At 38.5% G+C, this 22447-nt stretch overlaps 3 protein-coding genes across 6 annotated transcripts; 2 read left to right on the plus strand and 1 right to left on the minus strand.

Annotated features, from left to right (window-relative positions):
• The first annotated feature begins 9687 nt into the window (after nucleotides 1-9687).
• On the plus strand, nucleotides 9688-10122 carry LOC142178037 (uncharacterized). Its single transcript, XM_075247356.1, has one exon. It carries the CDS (start codon nucleotides 9688-9690, stop codon nucleotides 10120-10122), a length of 435 nt encoding a protein of 144 aa, XP_075103457.1.
• Nucleotides 10123-10843: 721 nt separating this feature from the next.
• Nucleotides 10844-18566, plus strand: LOC107787771 (ubiquinone biosynthesis protein COQ4 homolog, mitochondrial). Of its 4 annotated transcripts, none has more exons than XM_016609379.2 (3): nucleotides 10844-11000; nucleotides 11536-11736; nucleotides 15157-18566. In XM_016609379.2, the coding sequence occupies exons 2-3, from the start codon at nucleotides 11551-11553 to the stop codon at nucleotides 15646-15648; spliced, it is 678 nt and encodes a 225-aa protein (XP_016464865.2). In that variant the 5' UTR covers nucleotides 10844-11000; nucleotides 11536-11550; the 3' UTR covers nucleotides 15649-18566. The 4 variants fall into 4 exon arrangements, with proteins under 4 accessions (XP_016464865.2, XP_016464864.1, XP_075104120.1 ...); XM_016609378.2 differs by having other exon boundaries at nucleotides 17381-18566; XM_075248019.1 differs by having other exon boundaries at nucleotides 10897-11000; nucleotides 11313-11736; nucleotides 17381-18566.
• Nucleotides 18567-19147: 581 nt separating this feature from the next.
• On the minus strand, nucleotides 19148-22160 carry LOC107787772 (protein SPIRAL1-like 1). Its single transcript, XM_016609380.2, has 3 exons — nucleotides 22022-22160; nucleotides 20292-20588; nucleotides 19148-19426 (listed from the first exon to the last, which is right to left on the minus strand). The coding sequence occupies exons 2-3, from the start codon at nucleotides 20547-20549 to the stop codon at nucleotides 19346-19348; spliced, it is 339 nt and encodes a 112-aa protein (XP_016464866.1). The 5' UTR covers nucleotides 20550-20588; nucleotides 22022-22160; the 3' UTR covers nucleotides 19148-19345.
• Between the last annotated feature and the right edge of the window lie 287 nt (nucleotides 22161-22447).

The following is a 22447-nucleotide window of genomic DNA, read 5'->3' on the forward strand; positions in this document are numbered from 1 at the left end:
CCCTCCGTTTGGGTATCGTGATGGCACCTAGTCCCTAGCCTAACATTAATTGAAACAACAACGTTATTTAAATAACATCGAATAATTTGAAATAGAAATCTCTTAAAATTTGCAATTCCCAAAACCAGCAATACAAGTCATAAACTCTACAGAGTGTTTGCTAGAAAACTTCTAAATACAACTATCCAGAAATAAGAATAAACAGTGCAAAACAAAAATTTGAAGGTGACTCTTAAGCCTGCGAATGCAGCAGCAGGTTTACCTTGAGTCTCCATAGCAATGACCCACACAGTTGCTAACGACAAATACCTGAATCTGCACAAAAATGTGCAGAAGTGTAGAATAAGCACATACAGCGGTGCCCAGAAAGTATCAAGACTGACCTCGGTAGAGTAATGATGAGGAACAGTCCAGACACCCACTGGTCTAATAAACTGAACAAGTATAAGTATATGAAAAATAGAAATATGATATCTACATAAAGACTATGCAATATGGCTCACATTACAGTAATGGCAATAAGAAAGAAAATAACAAGTATCAGCGGAATACCATAAAAATGACACAGGAAAGTGAATGGAACACAACCTAAATCCGAAATCACAAATACAGCAAGGACAAGTAATAACTCAGCAACTACAATCGCTTTTACATCAGGTTTTAGTCATCAAACTCCACGAGGTACCGAACCTCGGACAAATCACAACTCATGGGTCTCAATACCTGAACCCTAACACTTGGCATCCTGTGCCCTCATTGCACTTCATAACCGCACTGATGACTCACGTGCTAATAGAGTCGTTCTCAAATAGAAGGCAAATAAACAAGGGTGAGCATCTATGCTCAATAATATCAAAAACACCTCTTATCCGATAAGAGTGCTTAACTACATGTATGCTTGTGCAAGTGTCCTAACATAGTCCATACCAGCAAATAGGCATAAGGAAAAAGAATGGACAGCACGTAGAATATTTTCTCACAACTTTCACAAGATAAAGCTCACACAGGTAAGTGTACCACTACACAAATATCAACAACAAGAATGCCCCCAGGCCATCACAAATCAATCCCTGACACAACCCACCTTGTCTCGCCACGTGTGCAATAATAAAGTAAGTGCCTGCCTTGTCTCGCCACACGTGTATAACAATGTTCCCACCTTGTCTCGCCACATGCGCAACCCACATATATATATGTATATATATATATATATATATATATATCCTGCCTTGTCATGCCGCATGTGCAAATATCAGTAGTAACAATAGCACGACAGAAACCTCGTACAACCCCATAACAACAGCCGCACGGCAGAAACCTCGTGCATTACAATAACCATAATCGCACGGCAAAAACCTCGTGCATCACAATAACCATAACCGCACAGCAAAAACCTCGTGCATCACAATAACAACAACCGCATGGCAAAAATCTCGTACATCACAATAATAAATACAACAGCAACAATGATAATAATACAAGGATACGACAAATATGTCAAATCAGAAATTCCAGAACTCAAGGAAACGAAAGAACTAATTCACAAGGAGTAGCCACAATAGAGAATGCTAGTCATAATAAGAACAGCTCAACAAGAAAGGAAATATTATGTAACAACGGTCCACAATGTACAGTTCGACAACGAGGGATCTAACACAAGACGAATAATTCCAAATAAGGACAAGTCAACTAAAATACAGGATATCTAACTTCTTTTAAGGTTGGGCAATTAAGAGAGAGATACAACAACTCCAATTAAGGATAAGCAGCATAAGGAATAATGATAATCATTTGCCTCAATTAAGGATGAACAATTACATAAGAGATAATTATAATTTCAGATAAAGATAAGTAGTTGGGGAAAAGACAACACGACAATAGAAGAGATACAATTTCAGTTAAGGCACATATGAATCAAATGAACAACAAGAGTGGCTCATGAAGCAATTAATTCCAATTAAAGCAGGTAGAAGTGAAACTGGAAATTAAGAAACGTAATCATAATGAGAACAAATGCATATTCAATGAATATAAGGACCTAAGAATCCCTAAAAGGCCAATTTTCCACAAATAAGTCTGGGCACGTACTCGTCACCTCGCGTACACGGACTACAATTAGCATAGAAGACTCAAATCTTAAGGGGTAGTTCCTCCAGACGAAGTTAAGCAAGATACTTACTTCAAAGAAGACAGACCGATACTCAAAAATGAACTTATCGGGCGAAATGACCTCCGGACGGCTCAAATCTAACCAAAATAACTTCAACACACAAATAAAACTCATAAGAAACTATTCCGGACCATAAAGCCTCAATCTTTATCAAAATCTAAAAATCTGTCCAAAAGTCGACCCCCGGGCTCACACCTCGGAACCCAACAAATTTCACAAAAGCCGAACACAAAATCCGATTTGAGTTCAACTATACTAAAATTATCAAATTATGATACCAATTCGTCCCTCAAATCATGATTTTTCATTTTGGAAATTTTCTACAAAAACCTCCTTTTTCCCCAACTCAAAGCACAAATTAAATGATAAAAATAAATATAAAATTATGGAATATAATAGATTCTAGGTGAAGAACACTTACCCAATTGATTTTCTTGAAAAACCCACAAGGAATCGCTCAAATCCGGGCTCTACAAGTCAACATATGATGAAAATGGCCTTACCCTCGATTTGAAGATCTTATATGCTGCCCAGGTCTGAAAGCATCGCGAACGCAGAGTAAGGATCGCGTTCGCGAAGAAGAAAAATGTAGGATGCCAAGATAACCCTACGCGAACGCGAGCGAAGGGGCACGAACGTGAAGGGTAAGAAACAGAACTTACGCGAACGCGGGAAGAATGACGCGAACGCGAAGAAGAAATAGCCAACAACCCCCAACTCTCAATTTCTACTACACGAACGCGAGGAAACATATGCAAACGCGAAGAAGGAGAAAGCAGACTTTCGCGATCGCGAACATGATCATGCGAATGCGAAGAACAATGAATTCCTTCTCCAAAATTACTCTTTGCGAACGCAAAGGAAGGGACGCGAACGTGATTAAGGAAACCAAATGACAAAAAATAGCAGTTCAAAAATAGAAGGAAATGGCTCGTAGGCCATCCGAAACACACCCGAGGCCCCCGAGACCCCGTCTAAACATACCAACAAGTTCCATAACCTAACATGGACTCGCTCAGGGTCTCAAATCACATCAAACAATGCCGGAAATACAAATTGCACCACGAATCGAATTATGAACTTTCAAAACTTCCAACTTCGAAAACTTGTGCCGAAACCAATCTAACTAACCCGGAATGACGTCAAATTTTGCAGGCAAGTCCCAAATAACATAATGGAGTTGTTCCAACTCTCGGAATCGCATTCCGACCCCGATATCAAAAATTCCACTTCCGGTCAAAATCTCTAAAAATTTAACTTTTGCTATTTCAAGCCTAAATGAGCTACAGACCTCCAAAATACAATTCGGACACGCCCCTAAGTCCAAAATCACCCAACGGAGCTAACGGAACTGACGAAACTCAATTCCGGAGTTGTCTTCACAAAGTTCCGACTACGGTCAAAATCCTAAGACTTAAGCTTCTGTTTTAAGGACTAACTGTCCCAAATCACTCTGAATCATCCAGTAACTGAACTCGACAATGCACGCAAGTCAATACATATAAAACGAAGTTGCTCAGGGCCTTATGCCGCCGATCGAGACTTAAATTATCAAAATGACTGGTCGGGTTGTTACAGCTAGGTAAGTCGATTAACCTCTAACCAATTCCAATAACAATTAAATAAGCGATTAAATAAAGAAATATCTAAATCTTATACATTCCCCAAGGATTGGTAGTACAAATCATGGGCTTCTAAGAATAGAGATTACAAGGCGGAAATGAAATAAATACAAAGTCCGTTATAAAAATACAGAAGCAGAGTTTTATAGATCTAAAGCTACCACGAACAAGAGGTAGCTTCAACCGGGGCGTAGGTGCATCTTTAATCCAGCTCCCATCGAACATAGCAACATCAACAACCAACATCTGCATGCAAGATGCAGAAGTGTAGTGTGACTACAACCGACCCCATGTACTCAATAAGTAACAACATAATCTTAGGTTGAAAGTAGTGACGAGCTAACAGAAAGGTCGGGTCCAATACCAATATTCCATAACAGTTCATAACGGCATAGTACACGTAACAAAAGAGTATCTTGAAAATAAAAGACTCAGTCCGTATGCAGTTCCAGAAAAATAGGCATTTCTTTTCAAGTATCTCAGTGAAAATCCAAATCTTTTACCGAAAAAGCCAAAATACGAGTAAGTTTGAAAATTGTGATTTTTCCCAAAACTCCTTTCAACAAATAGTAAGATGTTTCATTTTCATGTAGCATGAGGAAAATACTTATCTATGCCTACATGTCAAGATACAGGTAAAATCATAAATGTCCCCAAAACTGGGTAGCAGAAGGAAATGCATCTCTACGCATGTATCTCAAGTACGCATGACAAACGCAATGCATCTCAATGATGAGATCATGTACTCACACTCTCAGAGTACTCAATCTTATTGTCTCGCATTCTCTCTAACTATGTTCAATGCTCAGCATACTCAATCACTCAGCGTTGTACAATACCTATTGCGGCGTGTAGCCTGATCCATATATGACCATAAGGCCTGTTGCGGCATGCAACCCGATCCACATATATATAGTCGGTTGCGCTCACTGGGGGTTTGCAGACTCCAGAGGGCTCCTTTAGCCCAAGCGCTATGTTATTGCGACATGCAGCCCGATCCAATATTGTTGCGGTGTGCAGCCCAATCCAATATTTTTGCGGCTTATATATACCAAAGGCTCGTTGCGACGTACAATCCGATCCATAAGAAATATAATCAATATCATATGTTGTGGTGTACAGCCCGATCCCAAAATGTCACTCTCACTCAAGCCCTCGGCCTCACTCAATCATCAATCTCTCCAGTCTCACTCACGGGCTCACAATATCATAAAACTAGCTCGACAACAATAATATGATGTATCAATAAATAATATCTAAGATAGAGATATGGTATGAATGCATGAATATGACTGAGTACGAAATATCAATGAAATCAGTGAGATGACCGTAAGAAACGACCACTATGGGTCCAAACAATTTCGGCATATAGCCTAAACATGATATCTAGCATGATTGACAGCTCAATTACTTTATCACATGGTGAAAACACGGATATCAACAAAATAGGGCCACTATTCAGTGCCAAGGAAATAACAGAGTCCCAATTCACATGGTGCATGCCCACACGCCCATCACCTAGCATATGCGTCACCTCAACACAAATCATATAACATGTATTTCGGGTTTTCATACCCTCAACACTAAGATTAGAAAAGTTACTTACTTCGAACAAGCCAATTTCAACACTGAGCAAGCCAAGCGATGCTCCAAAATACCATTCCGCATGTGCCGACCTCCGAACGGCTCAAAAACTAACCAAAAATAACTCAAATACATCAAATAATGCTAAAGGAACCAATCCCGATAGAAAAAGATCAAATCTTGAATCAAAAATCCCAAAATCGGCCAAAAACCCAATTCGGGTTCGCACCTCGGAACCCGACAAAATTTACGAAATCCAATAACTCATTCAATTACGAGTCTAACTACACTAGTTTCACTCAAATCTGACACCAATTCAATGTTCAAAACTCAAATATTCACATTATGAAACTTTAGTCCCAAACCCCCAATTTCCTCTTTAAAATTCACAATCATATTACCAAAAACGAAGATAGATTCATGAAATATAACCAAAACCGAGTAGAGAACACTTACCCCAATTTATATGGTGAAAATTGCTTCAAGAATCGCCTCAATCCGGGCTCCATAGCTCCCAAAATGTAAAAATGGTCGAAACCCTCAAAATAGAGTACTTTAAACTTCTGCCCGGGCATCCTCTTACGCGAACGCGGCAATACCATCATGTTCGCAATGAACAAAATAATTTGCCACCATAATACAGTTCGCGTTCTCGGTAAAACCCTCGCGAACGCGACTCACAACTGGCTCAGACCTTCGCAAACGCAGCTCCAACTATGCGAACGCGATGAAGACGGCCTCCGGCTCCTAGTTCAACCCTACGCGTCCGCGATCCATCATACGCGAACGCGAGACTTGCCCCAACACTACGCGAACGCGGACCATTACTCACGAACGCGATGAAAAAATGCTACTGCCATCCAAATACACTATGCGTTCGCGACACTTGCCACGCAAACGTGATGAAGAACTGAGACACCAGAAAACAGCAGGACACAGTAGTACCAAAATGAAGAAAAATGATCTGAAATCAATTTGAAACACGCCCGAGCTCCTCGGGACCCCGTCCAAACATACCAACAAGTCCCATAACATAACACGGACCTACTCGAGGCCTCAAAACACACATAACAACATCGGAACGATGAATCGAACCTCAATTCGAATTCAATGAACTTTGAAACTTCAAACTTCCACAACCGATGCCGAAACCTATCAAATCACGTCTGATTGACCTCAAATTTTGCACACAAGTCACATTCGACATTACGGACCTGCTCCAATTTCCGGAATCAGAATCCTATCCCGATATCAAAAAGTCCATTCCCGATCAACCTTTTCCAAAATTTCAACTTTCGCCATTTCGAGCCAAATTCAACCACGGACCTCCAAATCACAATCCAGACACGCTCATAAGTCTGAAATCACCCAACAGAGCTAATGGAACAATCAAAACTCCGTTCAGGGTTCAAATTCACAAAAAGTCAAATTTGGTCAACTCTTTCAAATTTAAAGCTTCTAGCTGAGAATCATTCTTTCAAATCAATTCCGAATAACCTGAAAACCAAAACCGACGATTCACATAAGTCATATTATATCATACAGAGCTACTCATGCCCTCAAACAACCGAGCGAAGTGTAAATACTCAAAACGACCGGTCGGGTCGTTATATCCTACCCCACTTAAACATACGTTTGTCCTCGAACGTGTCCAAAGTTGTTCTCAAAGCCATCAAACCGATGTATAACCTTACTATGCACATACCCGGGGGTGATCTCACGTCACCATATCCCATATAGGCCCGACAATACAACATAACTGTAGTTCTTAATTCAACCTAGCCCATAAACTTTATAATCCAATTTTCAACATCCACAATTTCTATAAGATCAGAATCTCGTATCTACACACTGTATAAGTCTGAACAAGTTGTATCAAGCCATATCTATAACCCAAGATGCAATCACATAATGTACCACATAACTCAAATACTCATAGCAAAAATTTCAAATCACAGTAGCTGCTCAAAACAACCCAATATCGGTAATAGACCTCATATCAAACAAAGCATCGCTCTAAAACCTTCGCACACTACCGATGATGAAAGAAACATGCATAACTCATAACCATTATCAGATCAACCAGTCATGGACTCTCTCTCATTCGACAAGAACCATAGCCAATTCTAAGTCGACTTTCGATATTATCCTTCCAAACATACTGTAATCAAATCCGATAGTATCCATCCTAGGTCCAATGACCTCATCTCATCCAACACGACCACTCTAGTGACATGACACATCAATACAATCTACAATCACAACCTGTGCAATCCGTGCACCAAATAGCAACATTCCAAATATACTCAATCATGGAAAAATGACTTAAACAAGAGAACCGTCCCCCAAGCTCAACAAGTACCACCACAACGAAATGCTTAAACCCATCACACACCATAGAATCATAACACACAACTCTAATACAAAGGATCATATTTCCACATCACTCTGTTGCAATGAGCGACCCTATCCAAATACTGGTCTATATAAAATACCTCAGCCATCATGCTCAAAATCAATAACCACGCGTAATCCGACATCAAGTACTCAAAGTGCATTACCATAACCACGGAGAAGCTAATGACACAATGCCACCCAAAACTCGAAAGGACATAACCAATACGCAATCAATCATGCAATACCCAACTACTCATCTCGCTCAAATTTTGCTATAAGACCACAATAGAACCGCACCATGTGTGCCTAAAACCAACGAATCACAACTCCTCGTAGCATAGAAGAGTAACTCATAGAAATTCCAGAACACGAATAATCTCAACAACAACCGAATGGCACATCCCTCAACAATAGCAGTATGGAGCCAACCAAAATGGCTCGGTGTAGAATATACATCCTAATTGGTCCTACCAATGGACCCCCAAATCAACTCCGGAAACCCACAAATAGATAAATAACCCTCCAAAAGCCCACAATGACTGAATCATAACACATACTATCATCTGGCTAGCTTCGGCCATGACTTCACAGTTCACAACCATGAGACAAGCTGCTCTTGAGAACTCTCAGTCTCCAAATCCATAGAATACATGAATCACCATATCTGATTCCATCTCCACTGCCCGAATGTCTAACACACCTCTCATACACGATCATCCCACGAGGAATACTTCTAAAAATTTTCCGCGCCACATAGCAAAATTTGAATATCAGCAGTCGATCAACCAGGAGAATGTCGCAATACCAATGAAGTATCCATAAATAAAAACACATTGCCCCTTCTGAAATGTATACTCTCATCAAGCCATACCGATTAGTAATATCAGTTACCTAGTTATCTGAAATTGTCCATGCTGCCTACGAATCTATGCCATTCCCTTTCAAACTGACCTCTGACCTTACACATGCAAATCAAATCCCACACAACACTGCATCTACTATGCCATCCTGCGAAGAGTACAAGAATCTCGCAATTAACTCTGAGTCACAAGCAGAATACATACTCGATCAGTCATAAACCTTCCATTTGATCTCACCCCGGAGAAAATTTCAATACGCAACATATTCCTCATGCCGGTAGGAACTATACTCCTCGAACCGTGGTAAAAATTATCGAGAACTCTTCGAAACCCATTTGCACACAACCAAGTTATCTTAACCGAATCTCTCTAACTCATAGCATTGTTCATGTTAAAAATACATCTGCAAAGTCATTAAAAGAAGCAATTTATTCTTTGCTTTTGGGACATTCATTGAGTAAATATCAAATACGGGGACAAGGTTATCATGGAGCTAGTAACATGCAGGGAGAAATTAATGGTCTTAAAACTTTGATTATGAATGATACTCCTTCAGCATATTGCATACATTGTTTTGCTCATCAATTGCAATTGACTCTTGTAGCTGTTGCAAAAAAATATTATGAGACCGAATAATTTTTTGATATTCTTGCAAATGTTTTAAATATTGTTGGGGGTTCTTTTAAGCGTATGGAGATGCTTCGAGATAATCAAGCAGAAAAATAAGAGGAACTACTAGTGTTTGGTGAAGTTCATACAGGAAGCGGTTTAAATCAATAACTTGGACTTCAAAGGGCAGGTGATACTCGGTGGGGTTCTTATTTTAAGACAGTGCATAATTTTATTAGTTTATTCTCATCAATTGTTCATGTACTTGGAGTTCTTGCAATTGACAGTTCAAATTATCATGAGAGATCAATGGCAAAAAGTCTAGTGGATAACATAAGATCCTATGACTTTGTGTATATGTTACATTTAATGTTGAAAGTATTGGCACTTACATATGATTTAAATATAGCTTTGCAAAAAAAAAGATCAAGATATTGCAAGTGCAATGAAGCTTGTTGGTTTCGCAAAGAGACAATTGCAAGATATGAGAGATTCTAGATGGAATTCTTTGATAAGAGACGTCTCTTTATTTTATGTCAAACATGGTATTGTGATCCCCGAAATGGATATGAATTATGTTCGTGGAAATTCAAAGCGTAAGAAATCAAGTGTTACATATTCTTATCATTTGCGTGTAGAGGTTTTCTATGCTATTATTGATTTGCAACTTTCGGAGCTTAACAATCGTTTCAATGAAGTGAATACTGATCTACTTTTTGGTATGGCTAGTTTGAGTTCAGATAATTCTTTTGCAAATTATGATAAAGACAAGATTATGAAACTTGCTACACACTACCCGAATGAGTTCACTGATTCTATGCTTGAGGATCTTAGTTTTAAGCTTGACATCTATATTGACTGTGCGAGAGGCGGGCAATGAATTATCTAACTTGAAAAGACTTGGAGATCTTTCAAAGACATTGGTTAAAACAAATTTGCACATGACTTGGAGACTTGTTTATTTGCTTGTGAAGTTAAGTCTGATATTGCATGTCGCTACTGCAACGGTAGAAAGAGCTTTTTCTTCGATGAAGTACGTTAAAAATGACTTGCGAAGCAGAATTGGTGATGAATTTTTTAATGATTGTTTAGTTTGTTATATAGAGGATGAAGTATTTGAAAGTGTACCTAATGATCCGATCATTGATCGTTTTCAAAACATGACAAGTCGTCGAGTACAATTGTAATGATAATGTTTATATTCATATATTGTCTTTAAGTGTTTTGTTATTTTCTAAATATATGTTGGATATTGATACTCGTTCCTTAATTCGGTTATTGTAATATATTGACTTAAAATTGCGGTAGAAACCCATACACTTCAATTTCTAGATCCGCCTCTGGTAGTTGTCCCCGTTCTTAAAGTCAACTGCCAACTTTCGTTGTTTTTTCATACTTCTAATTGATGAAATAACTGTTAATAAACGCTTCTGATTGTTGATTATACTTATAGTATTTTAAAATAAAAATCATCACATTAACATACCTCATTAACGTGATTGGCATGCACCTTGGCTACATCAGTCATGCTGTCGTTAGATAAGCACGATCAATGGTCAAATATCTTTGTTAATAGTCATTCCGTCAAATAGAGGTGTTAAAATGTAAAAACTGGGAGTTAGGGGACCGACTTAAAAACATGTACAAGTATCAAAAGCCAAAAGAATTTCTTACCGGGGCAAAAGAAAAACAAAACGAAACAAAACGTGAAAGTTCAGCGCTTTGGAGCTCGGTGGTGCTCTTCCTCTCTGATTTTCGGTATGAACTATTAAATTCCGCTGATTTACGCATTATTTAACAACCCCTTTAATGTTTAAACCACCAATAACATCATTATAACTTTTATCCATCTTAATTTCTTTTAAAATTAACAATCTCATGCTTGTTCACAAACTGTTTGTAAAAATGTCTCAATCATATTTTCCTTATCATTTGGCGAATCATGCTTGTAAATAGATATATTTTGGCGGGTCCTTGAAGTTCATGTAATTGTTTCGTGGAAATTAAGGATTTTGATTTCAAATTTTTTGTTTCCTGGTTAATTTTTTAATTTATTTTTAATGACGGTAGTGTAGGGCAAACTTGTGCACACTTTGACGATTTTACCGGGTACTTACTGCCTCCCTCCAGCACAGGAAGCGGTAACTCTACCCACCAAGTCGTAGGCAGATGGGATGAATCACCTAGTGTTTTTTGCCTCTTTTGAACCTGAGACTTCATGGTTCTCATTCCACTTTTGACCACTAGGCCATATTCTAGGGTGTGTTTCAGAGTTCAGTTGTTTGTTTTTCAGAATTGGGTTGTTGCAATGATAGAAAGGAGTGGTATCATTCGGTTGAAAGGGTGGCAGCAGGCTGCAGTTGCAGTTGGTTCTGCAGTTGGGGCATTGCTAGATCCTCGAAGAGCAGATCTTATCGCTGCTTTGGGTGAGACAACAGGGAAACCAGCTTTTGATAGGGTTCTTGAAAGGATGAAGAAGAGCCCTGAAGGCAGAGTAAGACCTTTTTTACTTTATTTATTTCAGCTCATTTTTCAGTTGAATGCAATGGCTTGCTCGTTGTTTATATATTCGGTTTGTAATAATTGTAAATAATATTTCTTGTAAGGGTGATTTTAGGGAAGGGAGATTGGTGCATGTTGCCACATTAGGCTGAGTTAGCAAGTGATAGGCATTGATCTTTGGTTGCTCTAGAACCAAATCAGAATCGATATCTTGCCTATATGAAATTTGGTTTACTATGTGTTGATGCTCACTTGTGAACCTTGGTGAGTGGTGACAACTGAAGTCATCATGAACTCACGAAGAGCACCAGTTTTGAGCATCTTCCACTCTATTCTTACTTTGTACTTACTGATAGCTAATAAGGAAATAAATTCCCAAAACAGAATGAAATAGGTCCAACTGGTTTCTGATAAATGAAGGCAGTTCCTTCAGACTTCTACCATTTAAAAGCAGCTCATTGAAGCTAAATTCCCAGAATTATGAGAAGACTGATCACCTAGTTCTTCAAGTTCCAATTTTGTGATGTCTACTTGGCTCAATTGACTGAGAAATACTGCAGGTTGTAGTCCTTACTATTTGCTGCAATTTATTGAGCTATTTTTAGCAGGTTTAGGTTGCATCATGCATCACTCAGTGTTTAAGAAAAGCGATCGCTTCGTCGCTTTAAGCGCGAAGCGACGCGACGCGACCCAGTGTCGCTTCTAGCTGCCTGAGGCGACTCGACCGAGGGAAGCGCACTCTTCAATGGAGGAATCGACGAAGCGAGGAAAGCGATGAAGCGATCGCTTCTGTTAGAAAATCGCAGAGGGCCCTTTTTTAAAAAAAAAAAAAAACTTTGGGTCTGTTTTTTTATCATACAAAACGGACCCCTAAATCGACAAAAAGACCCCTTCGACAAAACAGAACCCTTCGACAAAACAAAGACATCGACAAAACCTAGGGTTCTCGCCATTGCTGACCCCTTCTCTCTCGCTCTCGCTCGACCCCTTCTCCCTTCTCGCTCGCGGCTCGACCTACTGACCATTTCTCCAGTCCAGCTGTCCAGGTAATTCTTCTCATTTTTTTCTTTTTTCTTTCTTCTGCTTTCTTCTTCAGGTCTTCTCATTTTTTTCTTTTTCTTGTATTTTTCAGTATATAAAATTAATTATTATATATATGTTATGTTTTCAGTTTATTTGATTAATTTTATATGTATTTCATTTTAGAAAATTATATATGTTATATTTTAGTTTATTTGATTTTTTTAATGTGTATTTCGGTTTATAAAATTAATTATTATATATATTATATGTATTTTCAGTTTATTTGATTATGTATTTTCTTATATCTTAATAGGGATTTTAAAATGTCTCAAAGATCGAAAGAGAAAGACCCGGCTTGGCGATATGGCGATAGAGTTAATGAGAAGAATACAAATGTTGTATGCAAGTTTTGTAACAAGATTACAACGGGTGAAATTTATCACTTTAAATTTCATCTTATTGGTGGCGATAGAAACGTCACAAGTTATCCAAAATGCCCACCGGAGGTGGGATGAAATAAAGAATTTTGTTGAGAAGGAGGAGCAAAAATATCAAATTAGTCATCAACCACCAATCTTGATGATGATGATGATATTGAAGAATTGTCACTTCCAACAAAACGGGGAAGAGATGCAATCTCTTCAAGCCATGGATCGACGGGTACGAGTAGGACTAAAGGTCCTATAGATTGCTATTTCCCAAAGAAGCCGGAAGGAAAGAGCGGTGGAAAAGATGTACAAAAAATTGCTAAGGACATTTTGAGGGATCGTGCAGTTAGAGCTTTTGCACGATGGGTCTATGATGCTGGGCTCCCCTTCAATTGTGTCAACTATACTGACACTTTTGGAGACTTTATTGAGGCCGTTGGTCAATACGGACCTGGAATGAAGCCTCCCACTTATCATGAAATCAGAGGTCCTTATCTAAATAAGGAAGTGGAGGAGACTAATAAAATTGTGGAGGAACATAAAGTTGCGTGGAACAAGTATGGCTGCTCCATTATGATGGATAAGTGGACGGCAAGAACTGGGAAAATGATTATTAATGTGTTGGTGAATTCTCCCAAGGGAAGTTTGTTTCTTGAGTCCATTGATGCTAGCGACTCATCCATTGACCACATCAAAATGTTTACCTTGTTTCAGAACACCATTGAAAAGATTGGCCCAAGCAAAGTTGTTCAAGTGGTCACTGATAATGCGAGTGAAAATGTGAAAGCATGTGGCACGGTGGAAGGAGCGTACAAGAATGTCTATTGGACTCCACGTGCGGCTCATTGTATTAACTTAATATTCGCGGACATTTTCAAGGAAAAACCCTTCTCTACAGTTTTTGACCAGGGCGTTAGGGTACATTCTTATATTTCTCAGCAGCCCTTGTTATTGAATATGATGAGAAGATTCACCAGACAAAAAAATTTGGTGAAACCGGGCAAGACAAGGTTCGCCACTGCTTTCTTGACTTTGCATAGTATCCACTTGCAAAAAGCCAATTTGAGAAAGTTGTTTACTTCAGAGGAATGGAGCAAGAGTAAATTTGCAAAGGAACATGCGGGGAAAGATGTTGCACGCATTATTCTTTCTTATTCTTTTTGGAATAATGTCCTTTATGCTCTTAAAATTGGTGGCCTTTTGGTTAAAGTACTCCGTTTGGTGGATGGGGAGCAAAAACCACCAATGGGCTACCTCCATGAAGCTATGAATAGGGCCAAGGAGGCTATTCAAGCATCATTCACTGATGAGCAGAAATATGCAAAGGTCTTTCAGATCATTGATGCAAGATGGAGTGAGCAACTTCATAGACCTTTGCATGCAGCTGGACTTATCCTGAACCTGTCACTCTTTTATGATCAGCATGAGAATATTTCATTGGCTAGAGAAATGTGGACAGGATTCCATGAGGTTGTTATCAAGTTGACCCCAGATGAAGACTTGCAAGAAAATATAGTAGATCAGCTTGCTATTTACAAGGCAGTTGAAGGACTTTTTAAGCTCCGACTTGGTATTAAACAAAGAAAGACGAAGTCGCTAGGTGACCAAGTGCTTCTATATTTTATAGCTCTAACTTTAATGTATTTTTTATACTTATTAACTTTTGAATATTTTTTTTCACTTCTATAGTTGAGTGGTGGGACCAATATAGTGTAGACTCCGGATTTATTTTTTTCACTTCTATAGTTGAGTGGTGGGACCAATATGGTGTAGACTCCGGATTTACAGACTTTCGCCATCAGAGTTCTAAGTTTAACTTGTAGCTCATCCAGATGTGAAAGGAACTAGAGCGTTTTTGAACTCGTGAGAAATAAAAAGAATTATTTCGTGTTTTGAGATAAAGTAAATTATATCTCAATTGTCCCAACTCCTACTAATTAGTTGACACATCTTGTTTGCAGATTCATATAAAGAAGAGGAATCGACTAACCTTGAAGCGCCTCCATAATCTAGTGTTCATAAAATACAATAGAGCATTGAGGCGTCGCTACAACCACCGCAATCTAATTGATCCAATTCTTTTGGACAATATTGATGAGGCTAATGAGTGGCTAACCGGAGTCCCCGAAAATTGTGAAGATGAAGAAGTATTTGAAGGCGACTCTAATTTCACTTGGGGTGATGTTGCGGTTGCTAGTGGAGTTGGGGAGAATCCTTATGGTTTAAGGGGGAATACTTCAAGTTCAAGCTCGATTAGGAAGGGAAAAAGTGTGGCTACTACAAGTCGATCCCTATCCCTAATTGATGAAGATGAAAGTGATCATGAAGAGGAAGAGGAGGGGGAAGAAGAAGATGACGAGCAATATGAAGATAATAGAGGAATTCAAGATTTTGACAATCTTGAAGAAGAACAAGAAGAGCAGAAGAATAAGATGTTGATTCTAGTAAATTAGTAGCTTTGATTTTGCTTGTCCTATGCTTTGTGGAGGATTTGGTGGTACCTAGTACCTACTTTTAAGTTTTTAAATTGAACTTTTTGATTATTTATAATTTTATGTTATGTCTTTGTTAAAGAATTGCGCTTCACTTTAATAGAGCGTGCGCTTCGCTTTTGAAGCGAGGCGAGCCCTTGTCGCTTTTTTGCGCTTCTCGCTCTTAAAAACACTGATCACTCCTTTCAATGACCTCCAATTTGATTGTGCATTTGTTAACCATACTCATCATGACTAGTGCTTAATCTCTCTTGATGCAACACTAAAAAACCAATTTCTTGAGTGCTCTCTGATAATATGACTCTGATTTGCCTAGTTCATACTTCTCGTTTTCTTTCATGTTAAGCAAGTACAAAGATTTCAGCATCTTTTTGAGAAAGAAGTGACAACTTCTATTGAGGATTAGCTTTCCACACAGGCAGATAAAGATGTCTGAATTCTGAAGACACCACATCAGTTATTTTATATGCGTAAATACCTTATTTTTACCAACATGCTGCATACAACCTTCTTGAGGCGTATAAAATAATTGAGGTGCCAGAGCATCTGCTGTGCTCTCTCATATGCCTTGAGATGGGAATCTAGATCTCTGAGGCCATCTGCCACTGCTGATTTAACTCTCCGAAGTGTCTCTTTTGCCTCACCAACTCTCCCTTGTTTCATCAAGCAAATACCCAAATTGCAATGTGTTGTTTTCTAGTGCAATCACTACCCTCTTGTAAGCATCCCCTGCTTCAATGTAGTTATTTTGTTGCATCATTGTCCACCTTAAGATTTGAGATTTCAGCTATTTTTTCTTTAGAATGGTAACATTGTATTCATCAGTACAAAATGTACTGGCAACAGTATTTACAAGCTACAACCCTTACAAGGCTTCCAAAAATTGCAAAATAGATTCAGCATCTACTGCAGAAGAGTCTTTACACCAAAAGTGAAGATTTAAAATACAATTCATGCTAACTACTTGAATGGAGCTGCTAGTATCTTCAATTTGAGATTTCGGATATTTTGGAATCTTTATATCGCTTACACCATGTACCTAACTGAAAGCATTGTGAACTTGCCTATACCTGTTTGAGGCATGTATCCAGGTGTTGAGGTACACCTAGGTACAACTTTAGAGCATTGATAGCTTGATGCAAGGCGCAGATAGGGGCTCGCTTATGCGGTGAACAATGTGGCTCAAGCAAAGGCTGAGATACTCTTAGCTGTGTCTTTCTTCTCTCTTGCTTTCCTAGTGAGTCATTATGTTTTGTCCTAGCTCAAACAAATAAGCCACTGTCTGTCATGCTTCTGGTCATCTTTCTTGTCTTATAAAGTTTGGGGTCTCTATGTCTGTATATGCTAGCAACCTGTACCAATTCTGATAGAGCTAATCGTTACAAGGAAGATCGTACTAACATACAGCTAGGGCAACTTTAATGTTAGTATCAGAAGTGGGATAGGAGTAAATTATGCAAAATCTTATGGTTGTCCAGTTTTGCCACTGTACTGTCAGGTTACTTTGACAATTTTGAGTATTTCAGATGACTGACATCAAAGCTTATGAAATGTGTTTAATTGTTTGCCATTTTATTAGACTACTCACTATCTCAGTTGGCTCTTTTCATCCTTTCTTTTTTAAAGTTGTCTATAATTAGTTTGATGTATACTTTTGGTTTGATGTTTTGGATGTATTTACCTTTTATCTCAGGAAATACTGTTGGAGCAACCTCGTGTGATCTCCACAAATGTGGGGCATGCATGGGACCTACCAGATAACACTTTTGGTGCTGCATACGCAAAGTTTATGGGATCTAGGAACTTTTCACCTGATGATCGTCCACCAGTGCGATTCATGGAAACTGAAGAGCTGGCATATGTAGCTATGCGTGCTCGCGAGGTGCACGACTTCTGGCACACCCTTTTTGGCCTTCCAACAAACCTGATCGGAGAAACAGCACTAAAGGTGATCGAGTTTGAACAGATGTTACTCCCCATGTGTTTGATGTCTGTGCTAGGGGGTACAGCTAGGTTTAGTGACAAGCAAAGGAGCTTGTTCTACCAGCATTACTTTCCATGGGCTCTAAAAGCTGGAGCTCGTTCCACAGATCTCATGTGTGTGTACTATGAAAAACATTTTCATGAGGATTTGGAAGATGTTCGCCGTAAATGGGGGATAATTCCAGCTCCCTCTCCTCCAAGACCAAATGCAACAATTACTGTACCTCTTTGAAGAGGAATTGAAATTGATGAATTCCCATGCAATTTTATTTTGCTATATACGAACAAATGTAAATATTTGTTTTGGTCTATATTACTTTAAATGTGATTAGTGCATACCCACCTCAAGTAGGGTTGGACGAGAAGGTCAAAAGGCGTTTCTGGGAGGATTTGGATGAGGTTGTGTGTGGTATTCCGCACACCGAGAAGCTTTTCATAGGAGGAAATTACAATGGCCACATTGGGGCGATGTCTGGGGCTATGATGACGTGCGTGGCGGCTTCGGTTTCGGAGTTAGAAACGGAGGTGGTACTTCACTACTGGATTTTGCTAAGACTTTTGATTTGGTGATAGCTATTCTATATGCAGTTGTCTCTGTTGTGTCATTTTAGGTTTCCGTGAACTAAATCGCGGCCAGCACTCAATCATTCTTCAGTTGCCTCTACTCCCTACTTAGATCATTGCTGAGGATAGTTAAGCGTCAAATGTACTGTATGCAAGATATGTTGCTGTTCTTAGGACATCATTGCCTACTTCAATAATGAGCTACTTTCTTTTGTTCTCATTTCCATTTGGTTAAGTTGTTTGTACGCATGAGTTCTTAAGGTGGGATGAAATGCTCTCTCAGACCATTTTTTATGGACTCCAACTGAATGTTACCATGCTTGCTGTAAAAATCTCTTATAACTCATCAATTTTGAACTTTTATAGATTTTTGAGACGATGAAAGAAAGAAAGAAAAATGGTTGGCAATGAAAGCATAGCTGTTCCACTTGATAGATAGAAGTCGTCATAGTAGCATAGACATTCTCAAGTAGTCATACTAATGGATATCGAGATGATATCTCTCTTTTTTCATTACCAACAAATATAACAGAGGGAAATTGGTGAAAACATCTTGTATAACAGATTTTGGGTAAGATTACAAGGGAGTAGAGTCTACCTCTACTGTTAGACTACAGTTTTCGTGGTTCTTGGAAGCAAAAGCCACTACTTTTTCTAAACCAAACTTTTTAAGGGGCTAAGGAATGAGAAGCCCCTTGCTTAATACAGCATCAACAGAGGCTGCTGAGACTTTAACTCGTCTCAAATAGTTTATGCTTTCGATTAAAGCGATCAACAGGATAAAGTTCATCACTTCATCAAATACTATCGCTGCTTGAGGAATGAAGTATTCCCAAATTTGAGTTGAAACTATCAACTATATATAATCAAGAACATATGAAATTTAGGCAACAAAAGCTGTTAAATCAAATGATCAATCAACAAAAGTCACATATTACATTAGATAGTAGTAACTTTAGTTTCAAGTGTCAACTGGGACTTTAGACGGAAGTTTATCCAATTAACACTTCACAACAACCTGAAATACTCGCAATTACAATTACAACATAGTCGAAAGACAAAAGGTAAAGAAACAATAAGATAATTATCCAACTGTAGATTGGAGAATTGCTTAGCTGCTGCCATCGCCAAAGAGATATCCCAAAGAAGATCCACCTCCAGGAGCAGCATGGACTTTGGTAGATGGTCGGTCCTGCATCAAGGTAATAGTCCCAGTTAAAACTAGACACGTTTATCTAGAACTCAATGCATTGATATGATTATATAAGACTAAAGTTAACAAGATCTACTCCGCTATAAGATACAAAAATTATTTCATCAACATAGAGGTTAAATCTGGAGATGAATGCTAGGGATCGATTAATTAGCTGAATTGCATAGGGTTTCAACCGAAATATCCTTCGTAAGTTATTTTAGCAAATCCTTCTCAAATATAACAGTTAGTGGTGGACAACTACCCGGCATTGATTGCAATGGCTACCAGTGACAGATGCGAACAGCACAGCACACTAATATCCGAATCAGTAAGTCAAGCAAAAGTCATCTCTTAAAGCGCAAGGCAGAGATGGTAGAAGTATGAAAACCACAAGATCACCCTCATGGTCGGAAACCATGTCATGTTCCAAGACATCCCTAGATGTTTTTTATAACTAAATCACTGTATTGTATGATGTAACTTTCGCATCAGAGACTTTACTCTGGTTTTCAGCAACCAATAAATGTTACATAACCTAAAAAATTGAAGGATCATTTATGTTGGGCAGCAAATGGATGGTAGGAAAAATTGAATGGATCTAATAAATCGATGTATCACTTCTGAATCACGAGACAATAAACTAAATCCAGTCCAATCCATTGTTTGTGATAATCAGTGAAAGCTAATCTATTTGCAAATTTACTTCAGGTTCTTTTTACTTCAATATTTTTGATATATATGACATCAAGAAGATGCCTGATAACATTGATCTGATCGATCAAGATATTTCTCCAGCAAAGCATGAAAATGAACCAGATAAGCATTTCAAAAGACATCATCCTAATTGACATGAAGGCAATACCGTGATAAAGTTGCCTGTGTTTTGACCATCTCTCCTGAAATGGTTAAATGAGTGGGTGCTCTGAATACCAGCAGGAATCTGCTTAGCAGCATCAACTGGAGCAGAAACAGCAGGCTTTGAAGCTGGCTCTTTATTTATTGCCTGTCCTTCACTTTGAACAGCTTGGGCACTTTCCGTGGTTGATTTTGGCGCTTCACCGCTCCCAAATAAGTACCCCAGTGAACTTTGCCCTCCTCCATAGCTGACTCCACGACCCATATCTCCAATTCTCTCTTGTTAAAGAGTTCCAGCAACAACCTGATTCAAGAAATAAGAGCAAAACTTTCAAATAAGTCAGTGAAGATGAAATGCACGAAGCTACAACAGAAAGCAAGAAGCAGGGCAGATAGTCAAACAACAGAAATGAGAAAAGCCATTACACTTTAAGCATTTGGAGACTGTCACACTTACTAGTCTGTTAATAATTCAGAAAAGAACCAAGAAAAATTAATAGAACTTGAAAAGTTTTGAAGTCTGCAATCTTTTTTTTTTTTTTTTTTTTTTTCCCAACTAGGGAAACGTGGAAAGTGACATCTACATTTCAACCACATATCAGAAGAAGAATACAGCTATTTGCCAACACAGGGCATCCTAAGCATGCAGTGAGAATGAAAAGAAACAACAAGAAACACAGATATCATCTTAGCCACAACTAGAAGAGTAATATTCGCAAGTCACTTGCCAATCATCTTTCCATCCTCTGAACTAAACCAAAATCATCATTATCTTTAAGGTCTAGAACAAATAAAAGAGCTCTCTTGCCTCTTAAGACAATTTCAGACTTGTACATTCCACTATAATATGGAGGAAAGGACCTTTCCACTCTCCCTTCTTTATCGCGTTCCTTTTTAGTTGATTGAGTTCTCCCTAGGCACCACATTTTCTCTTTTTCCTTTATGATCTCGGTCGCCTGGTTGTTCTGACCTCGGGGATGTGGTTGATGATCGGTAAAAGTGGCTGGAAACTGTTGTCTTCTCTTTCTTCCGCTTTTACCTCCAATGGCTAGAGGTGAATGGAGAAACTTGTCGATTCTCCAAGGCTCCATATTTTCTTACCACATTCCCAATTAAAAACGAACGAGGAGCCCCTAATGCCGACCAAACTAGTCATTACTCCTCAAATCTTTGCCCCGCTAATTCATCAACACCAGCCTAAGTTCTCTTCCATCAACAACGACAACAAATCCAGTGTAATCCCACATGTGGGGTCCGGAAAAAGTTAATCTTCCACTCAAACAGACACACCCTGACCTGAAGTCCTAAGATTCCCAAATTTCTAGTCAAAACCTATAGCATACCCATTACTCACACTCTCCCTTTCTGAATCAATAATCTTTTACTTGAACAAAAAATCTGAATCAAGCCTTAATCATCCAAGAATTAACACCCAATATTGCTACTTTAACAAACAGCTGGTTCTCAAAGGATTAAACATAACTGAATTGCTTTTTGAAGTGAAACCCAAAATCTCATAATAATGACAAACAACCAAACAACAAATTAACAAGAACGTAAACCCAAACTCAACTTCATCCCAAAAATCAAACTTTCAGCAAAAAGATCACAACTTTGAAGAAAAATTATATACACACACAGATACACACAAATAGAGACAAAATCATATGCATATACATAAATCTGAATGATTTTAAGCAGAACATAGAGATCTGGGATTTAGAAATTCAGGGTTACCTTTGATTCTTTCAGATCAGATCAGTGTTTTTGGGACTGTAGAAGAGAGACCCTTTAATGAAAGTAGACAAGTAGTGGAGTGAATGTACTTTTGCCTTTTTGTTTTTTTGTTTTTTGTTTTTTGGTATAACCAATTGATAATTATGGCCAAATAGGTGCACGACTTTTAAACTTGTCTCCAGTTTTTATTTTGATATCTTAACTTAGCTCTTTTTTTATTGAACACTTTAACTGTACTTTGGACTATACCATTTAAACACAATGCATGACCGGGCTGTAAAAACTTAAGCGCGTATTTTTAAACGCTTCCCATGTGAAATAACATACCAATAATAGTCTGACATGTGTTTATTTATCCAGGTCGGATAAAAAATCTCGTTTTTACCTTACCCACATACCTCGCCTCACTTAATTGATCTTCCACCT

The sequence above is a fragment of the Nicotiana tabacum genome, chromosome 24 (assembly GCF_000715075.1).
Source record: "Nicotiana tabacum cultivar K326 chromosome 24, ASM71507v2, whole genome shotgun sequence".
Classification (NCBI taxonomy): Eukaryota; Viridiplantae; Streptophyta; class Magnoliopsida; order Solanales; family Solanaceae; genus Nicotiana; species Nicotiana tabacum.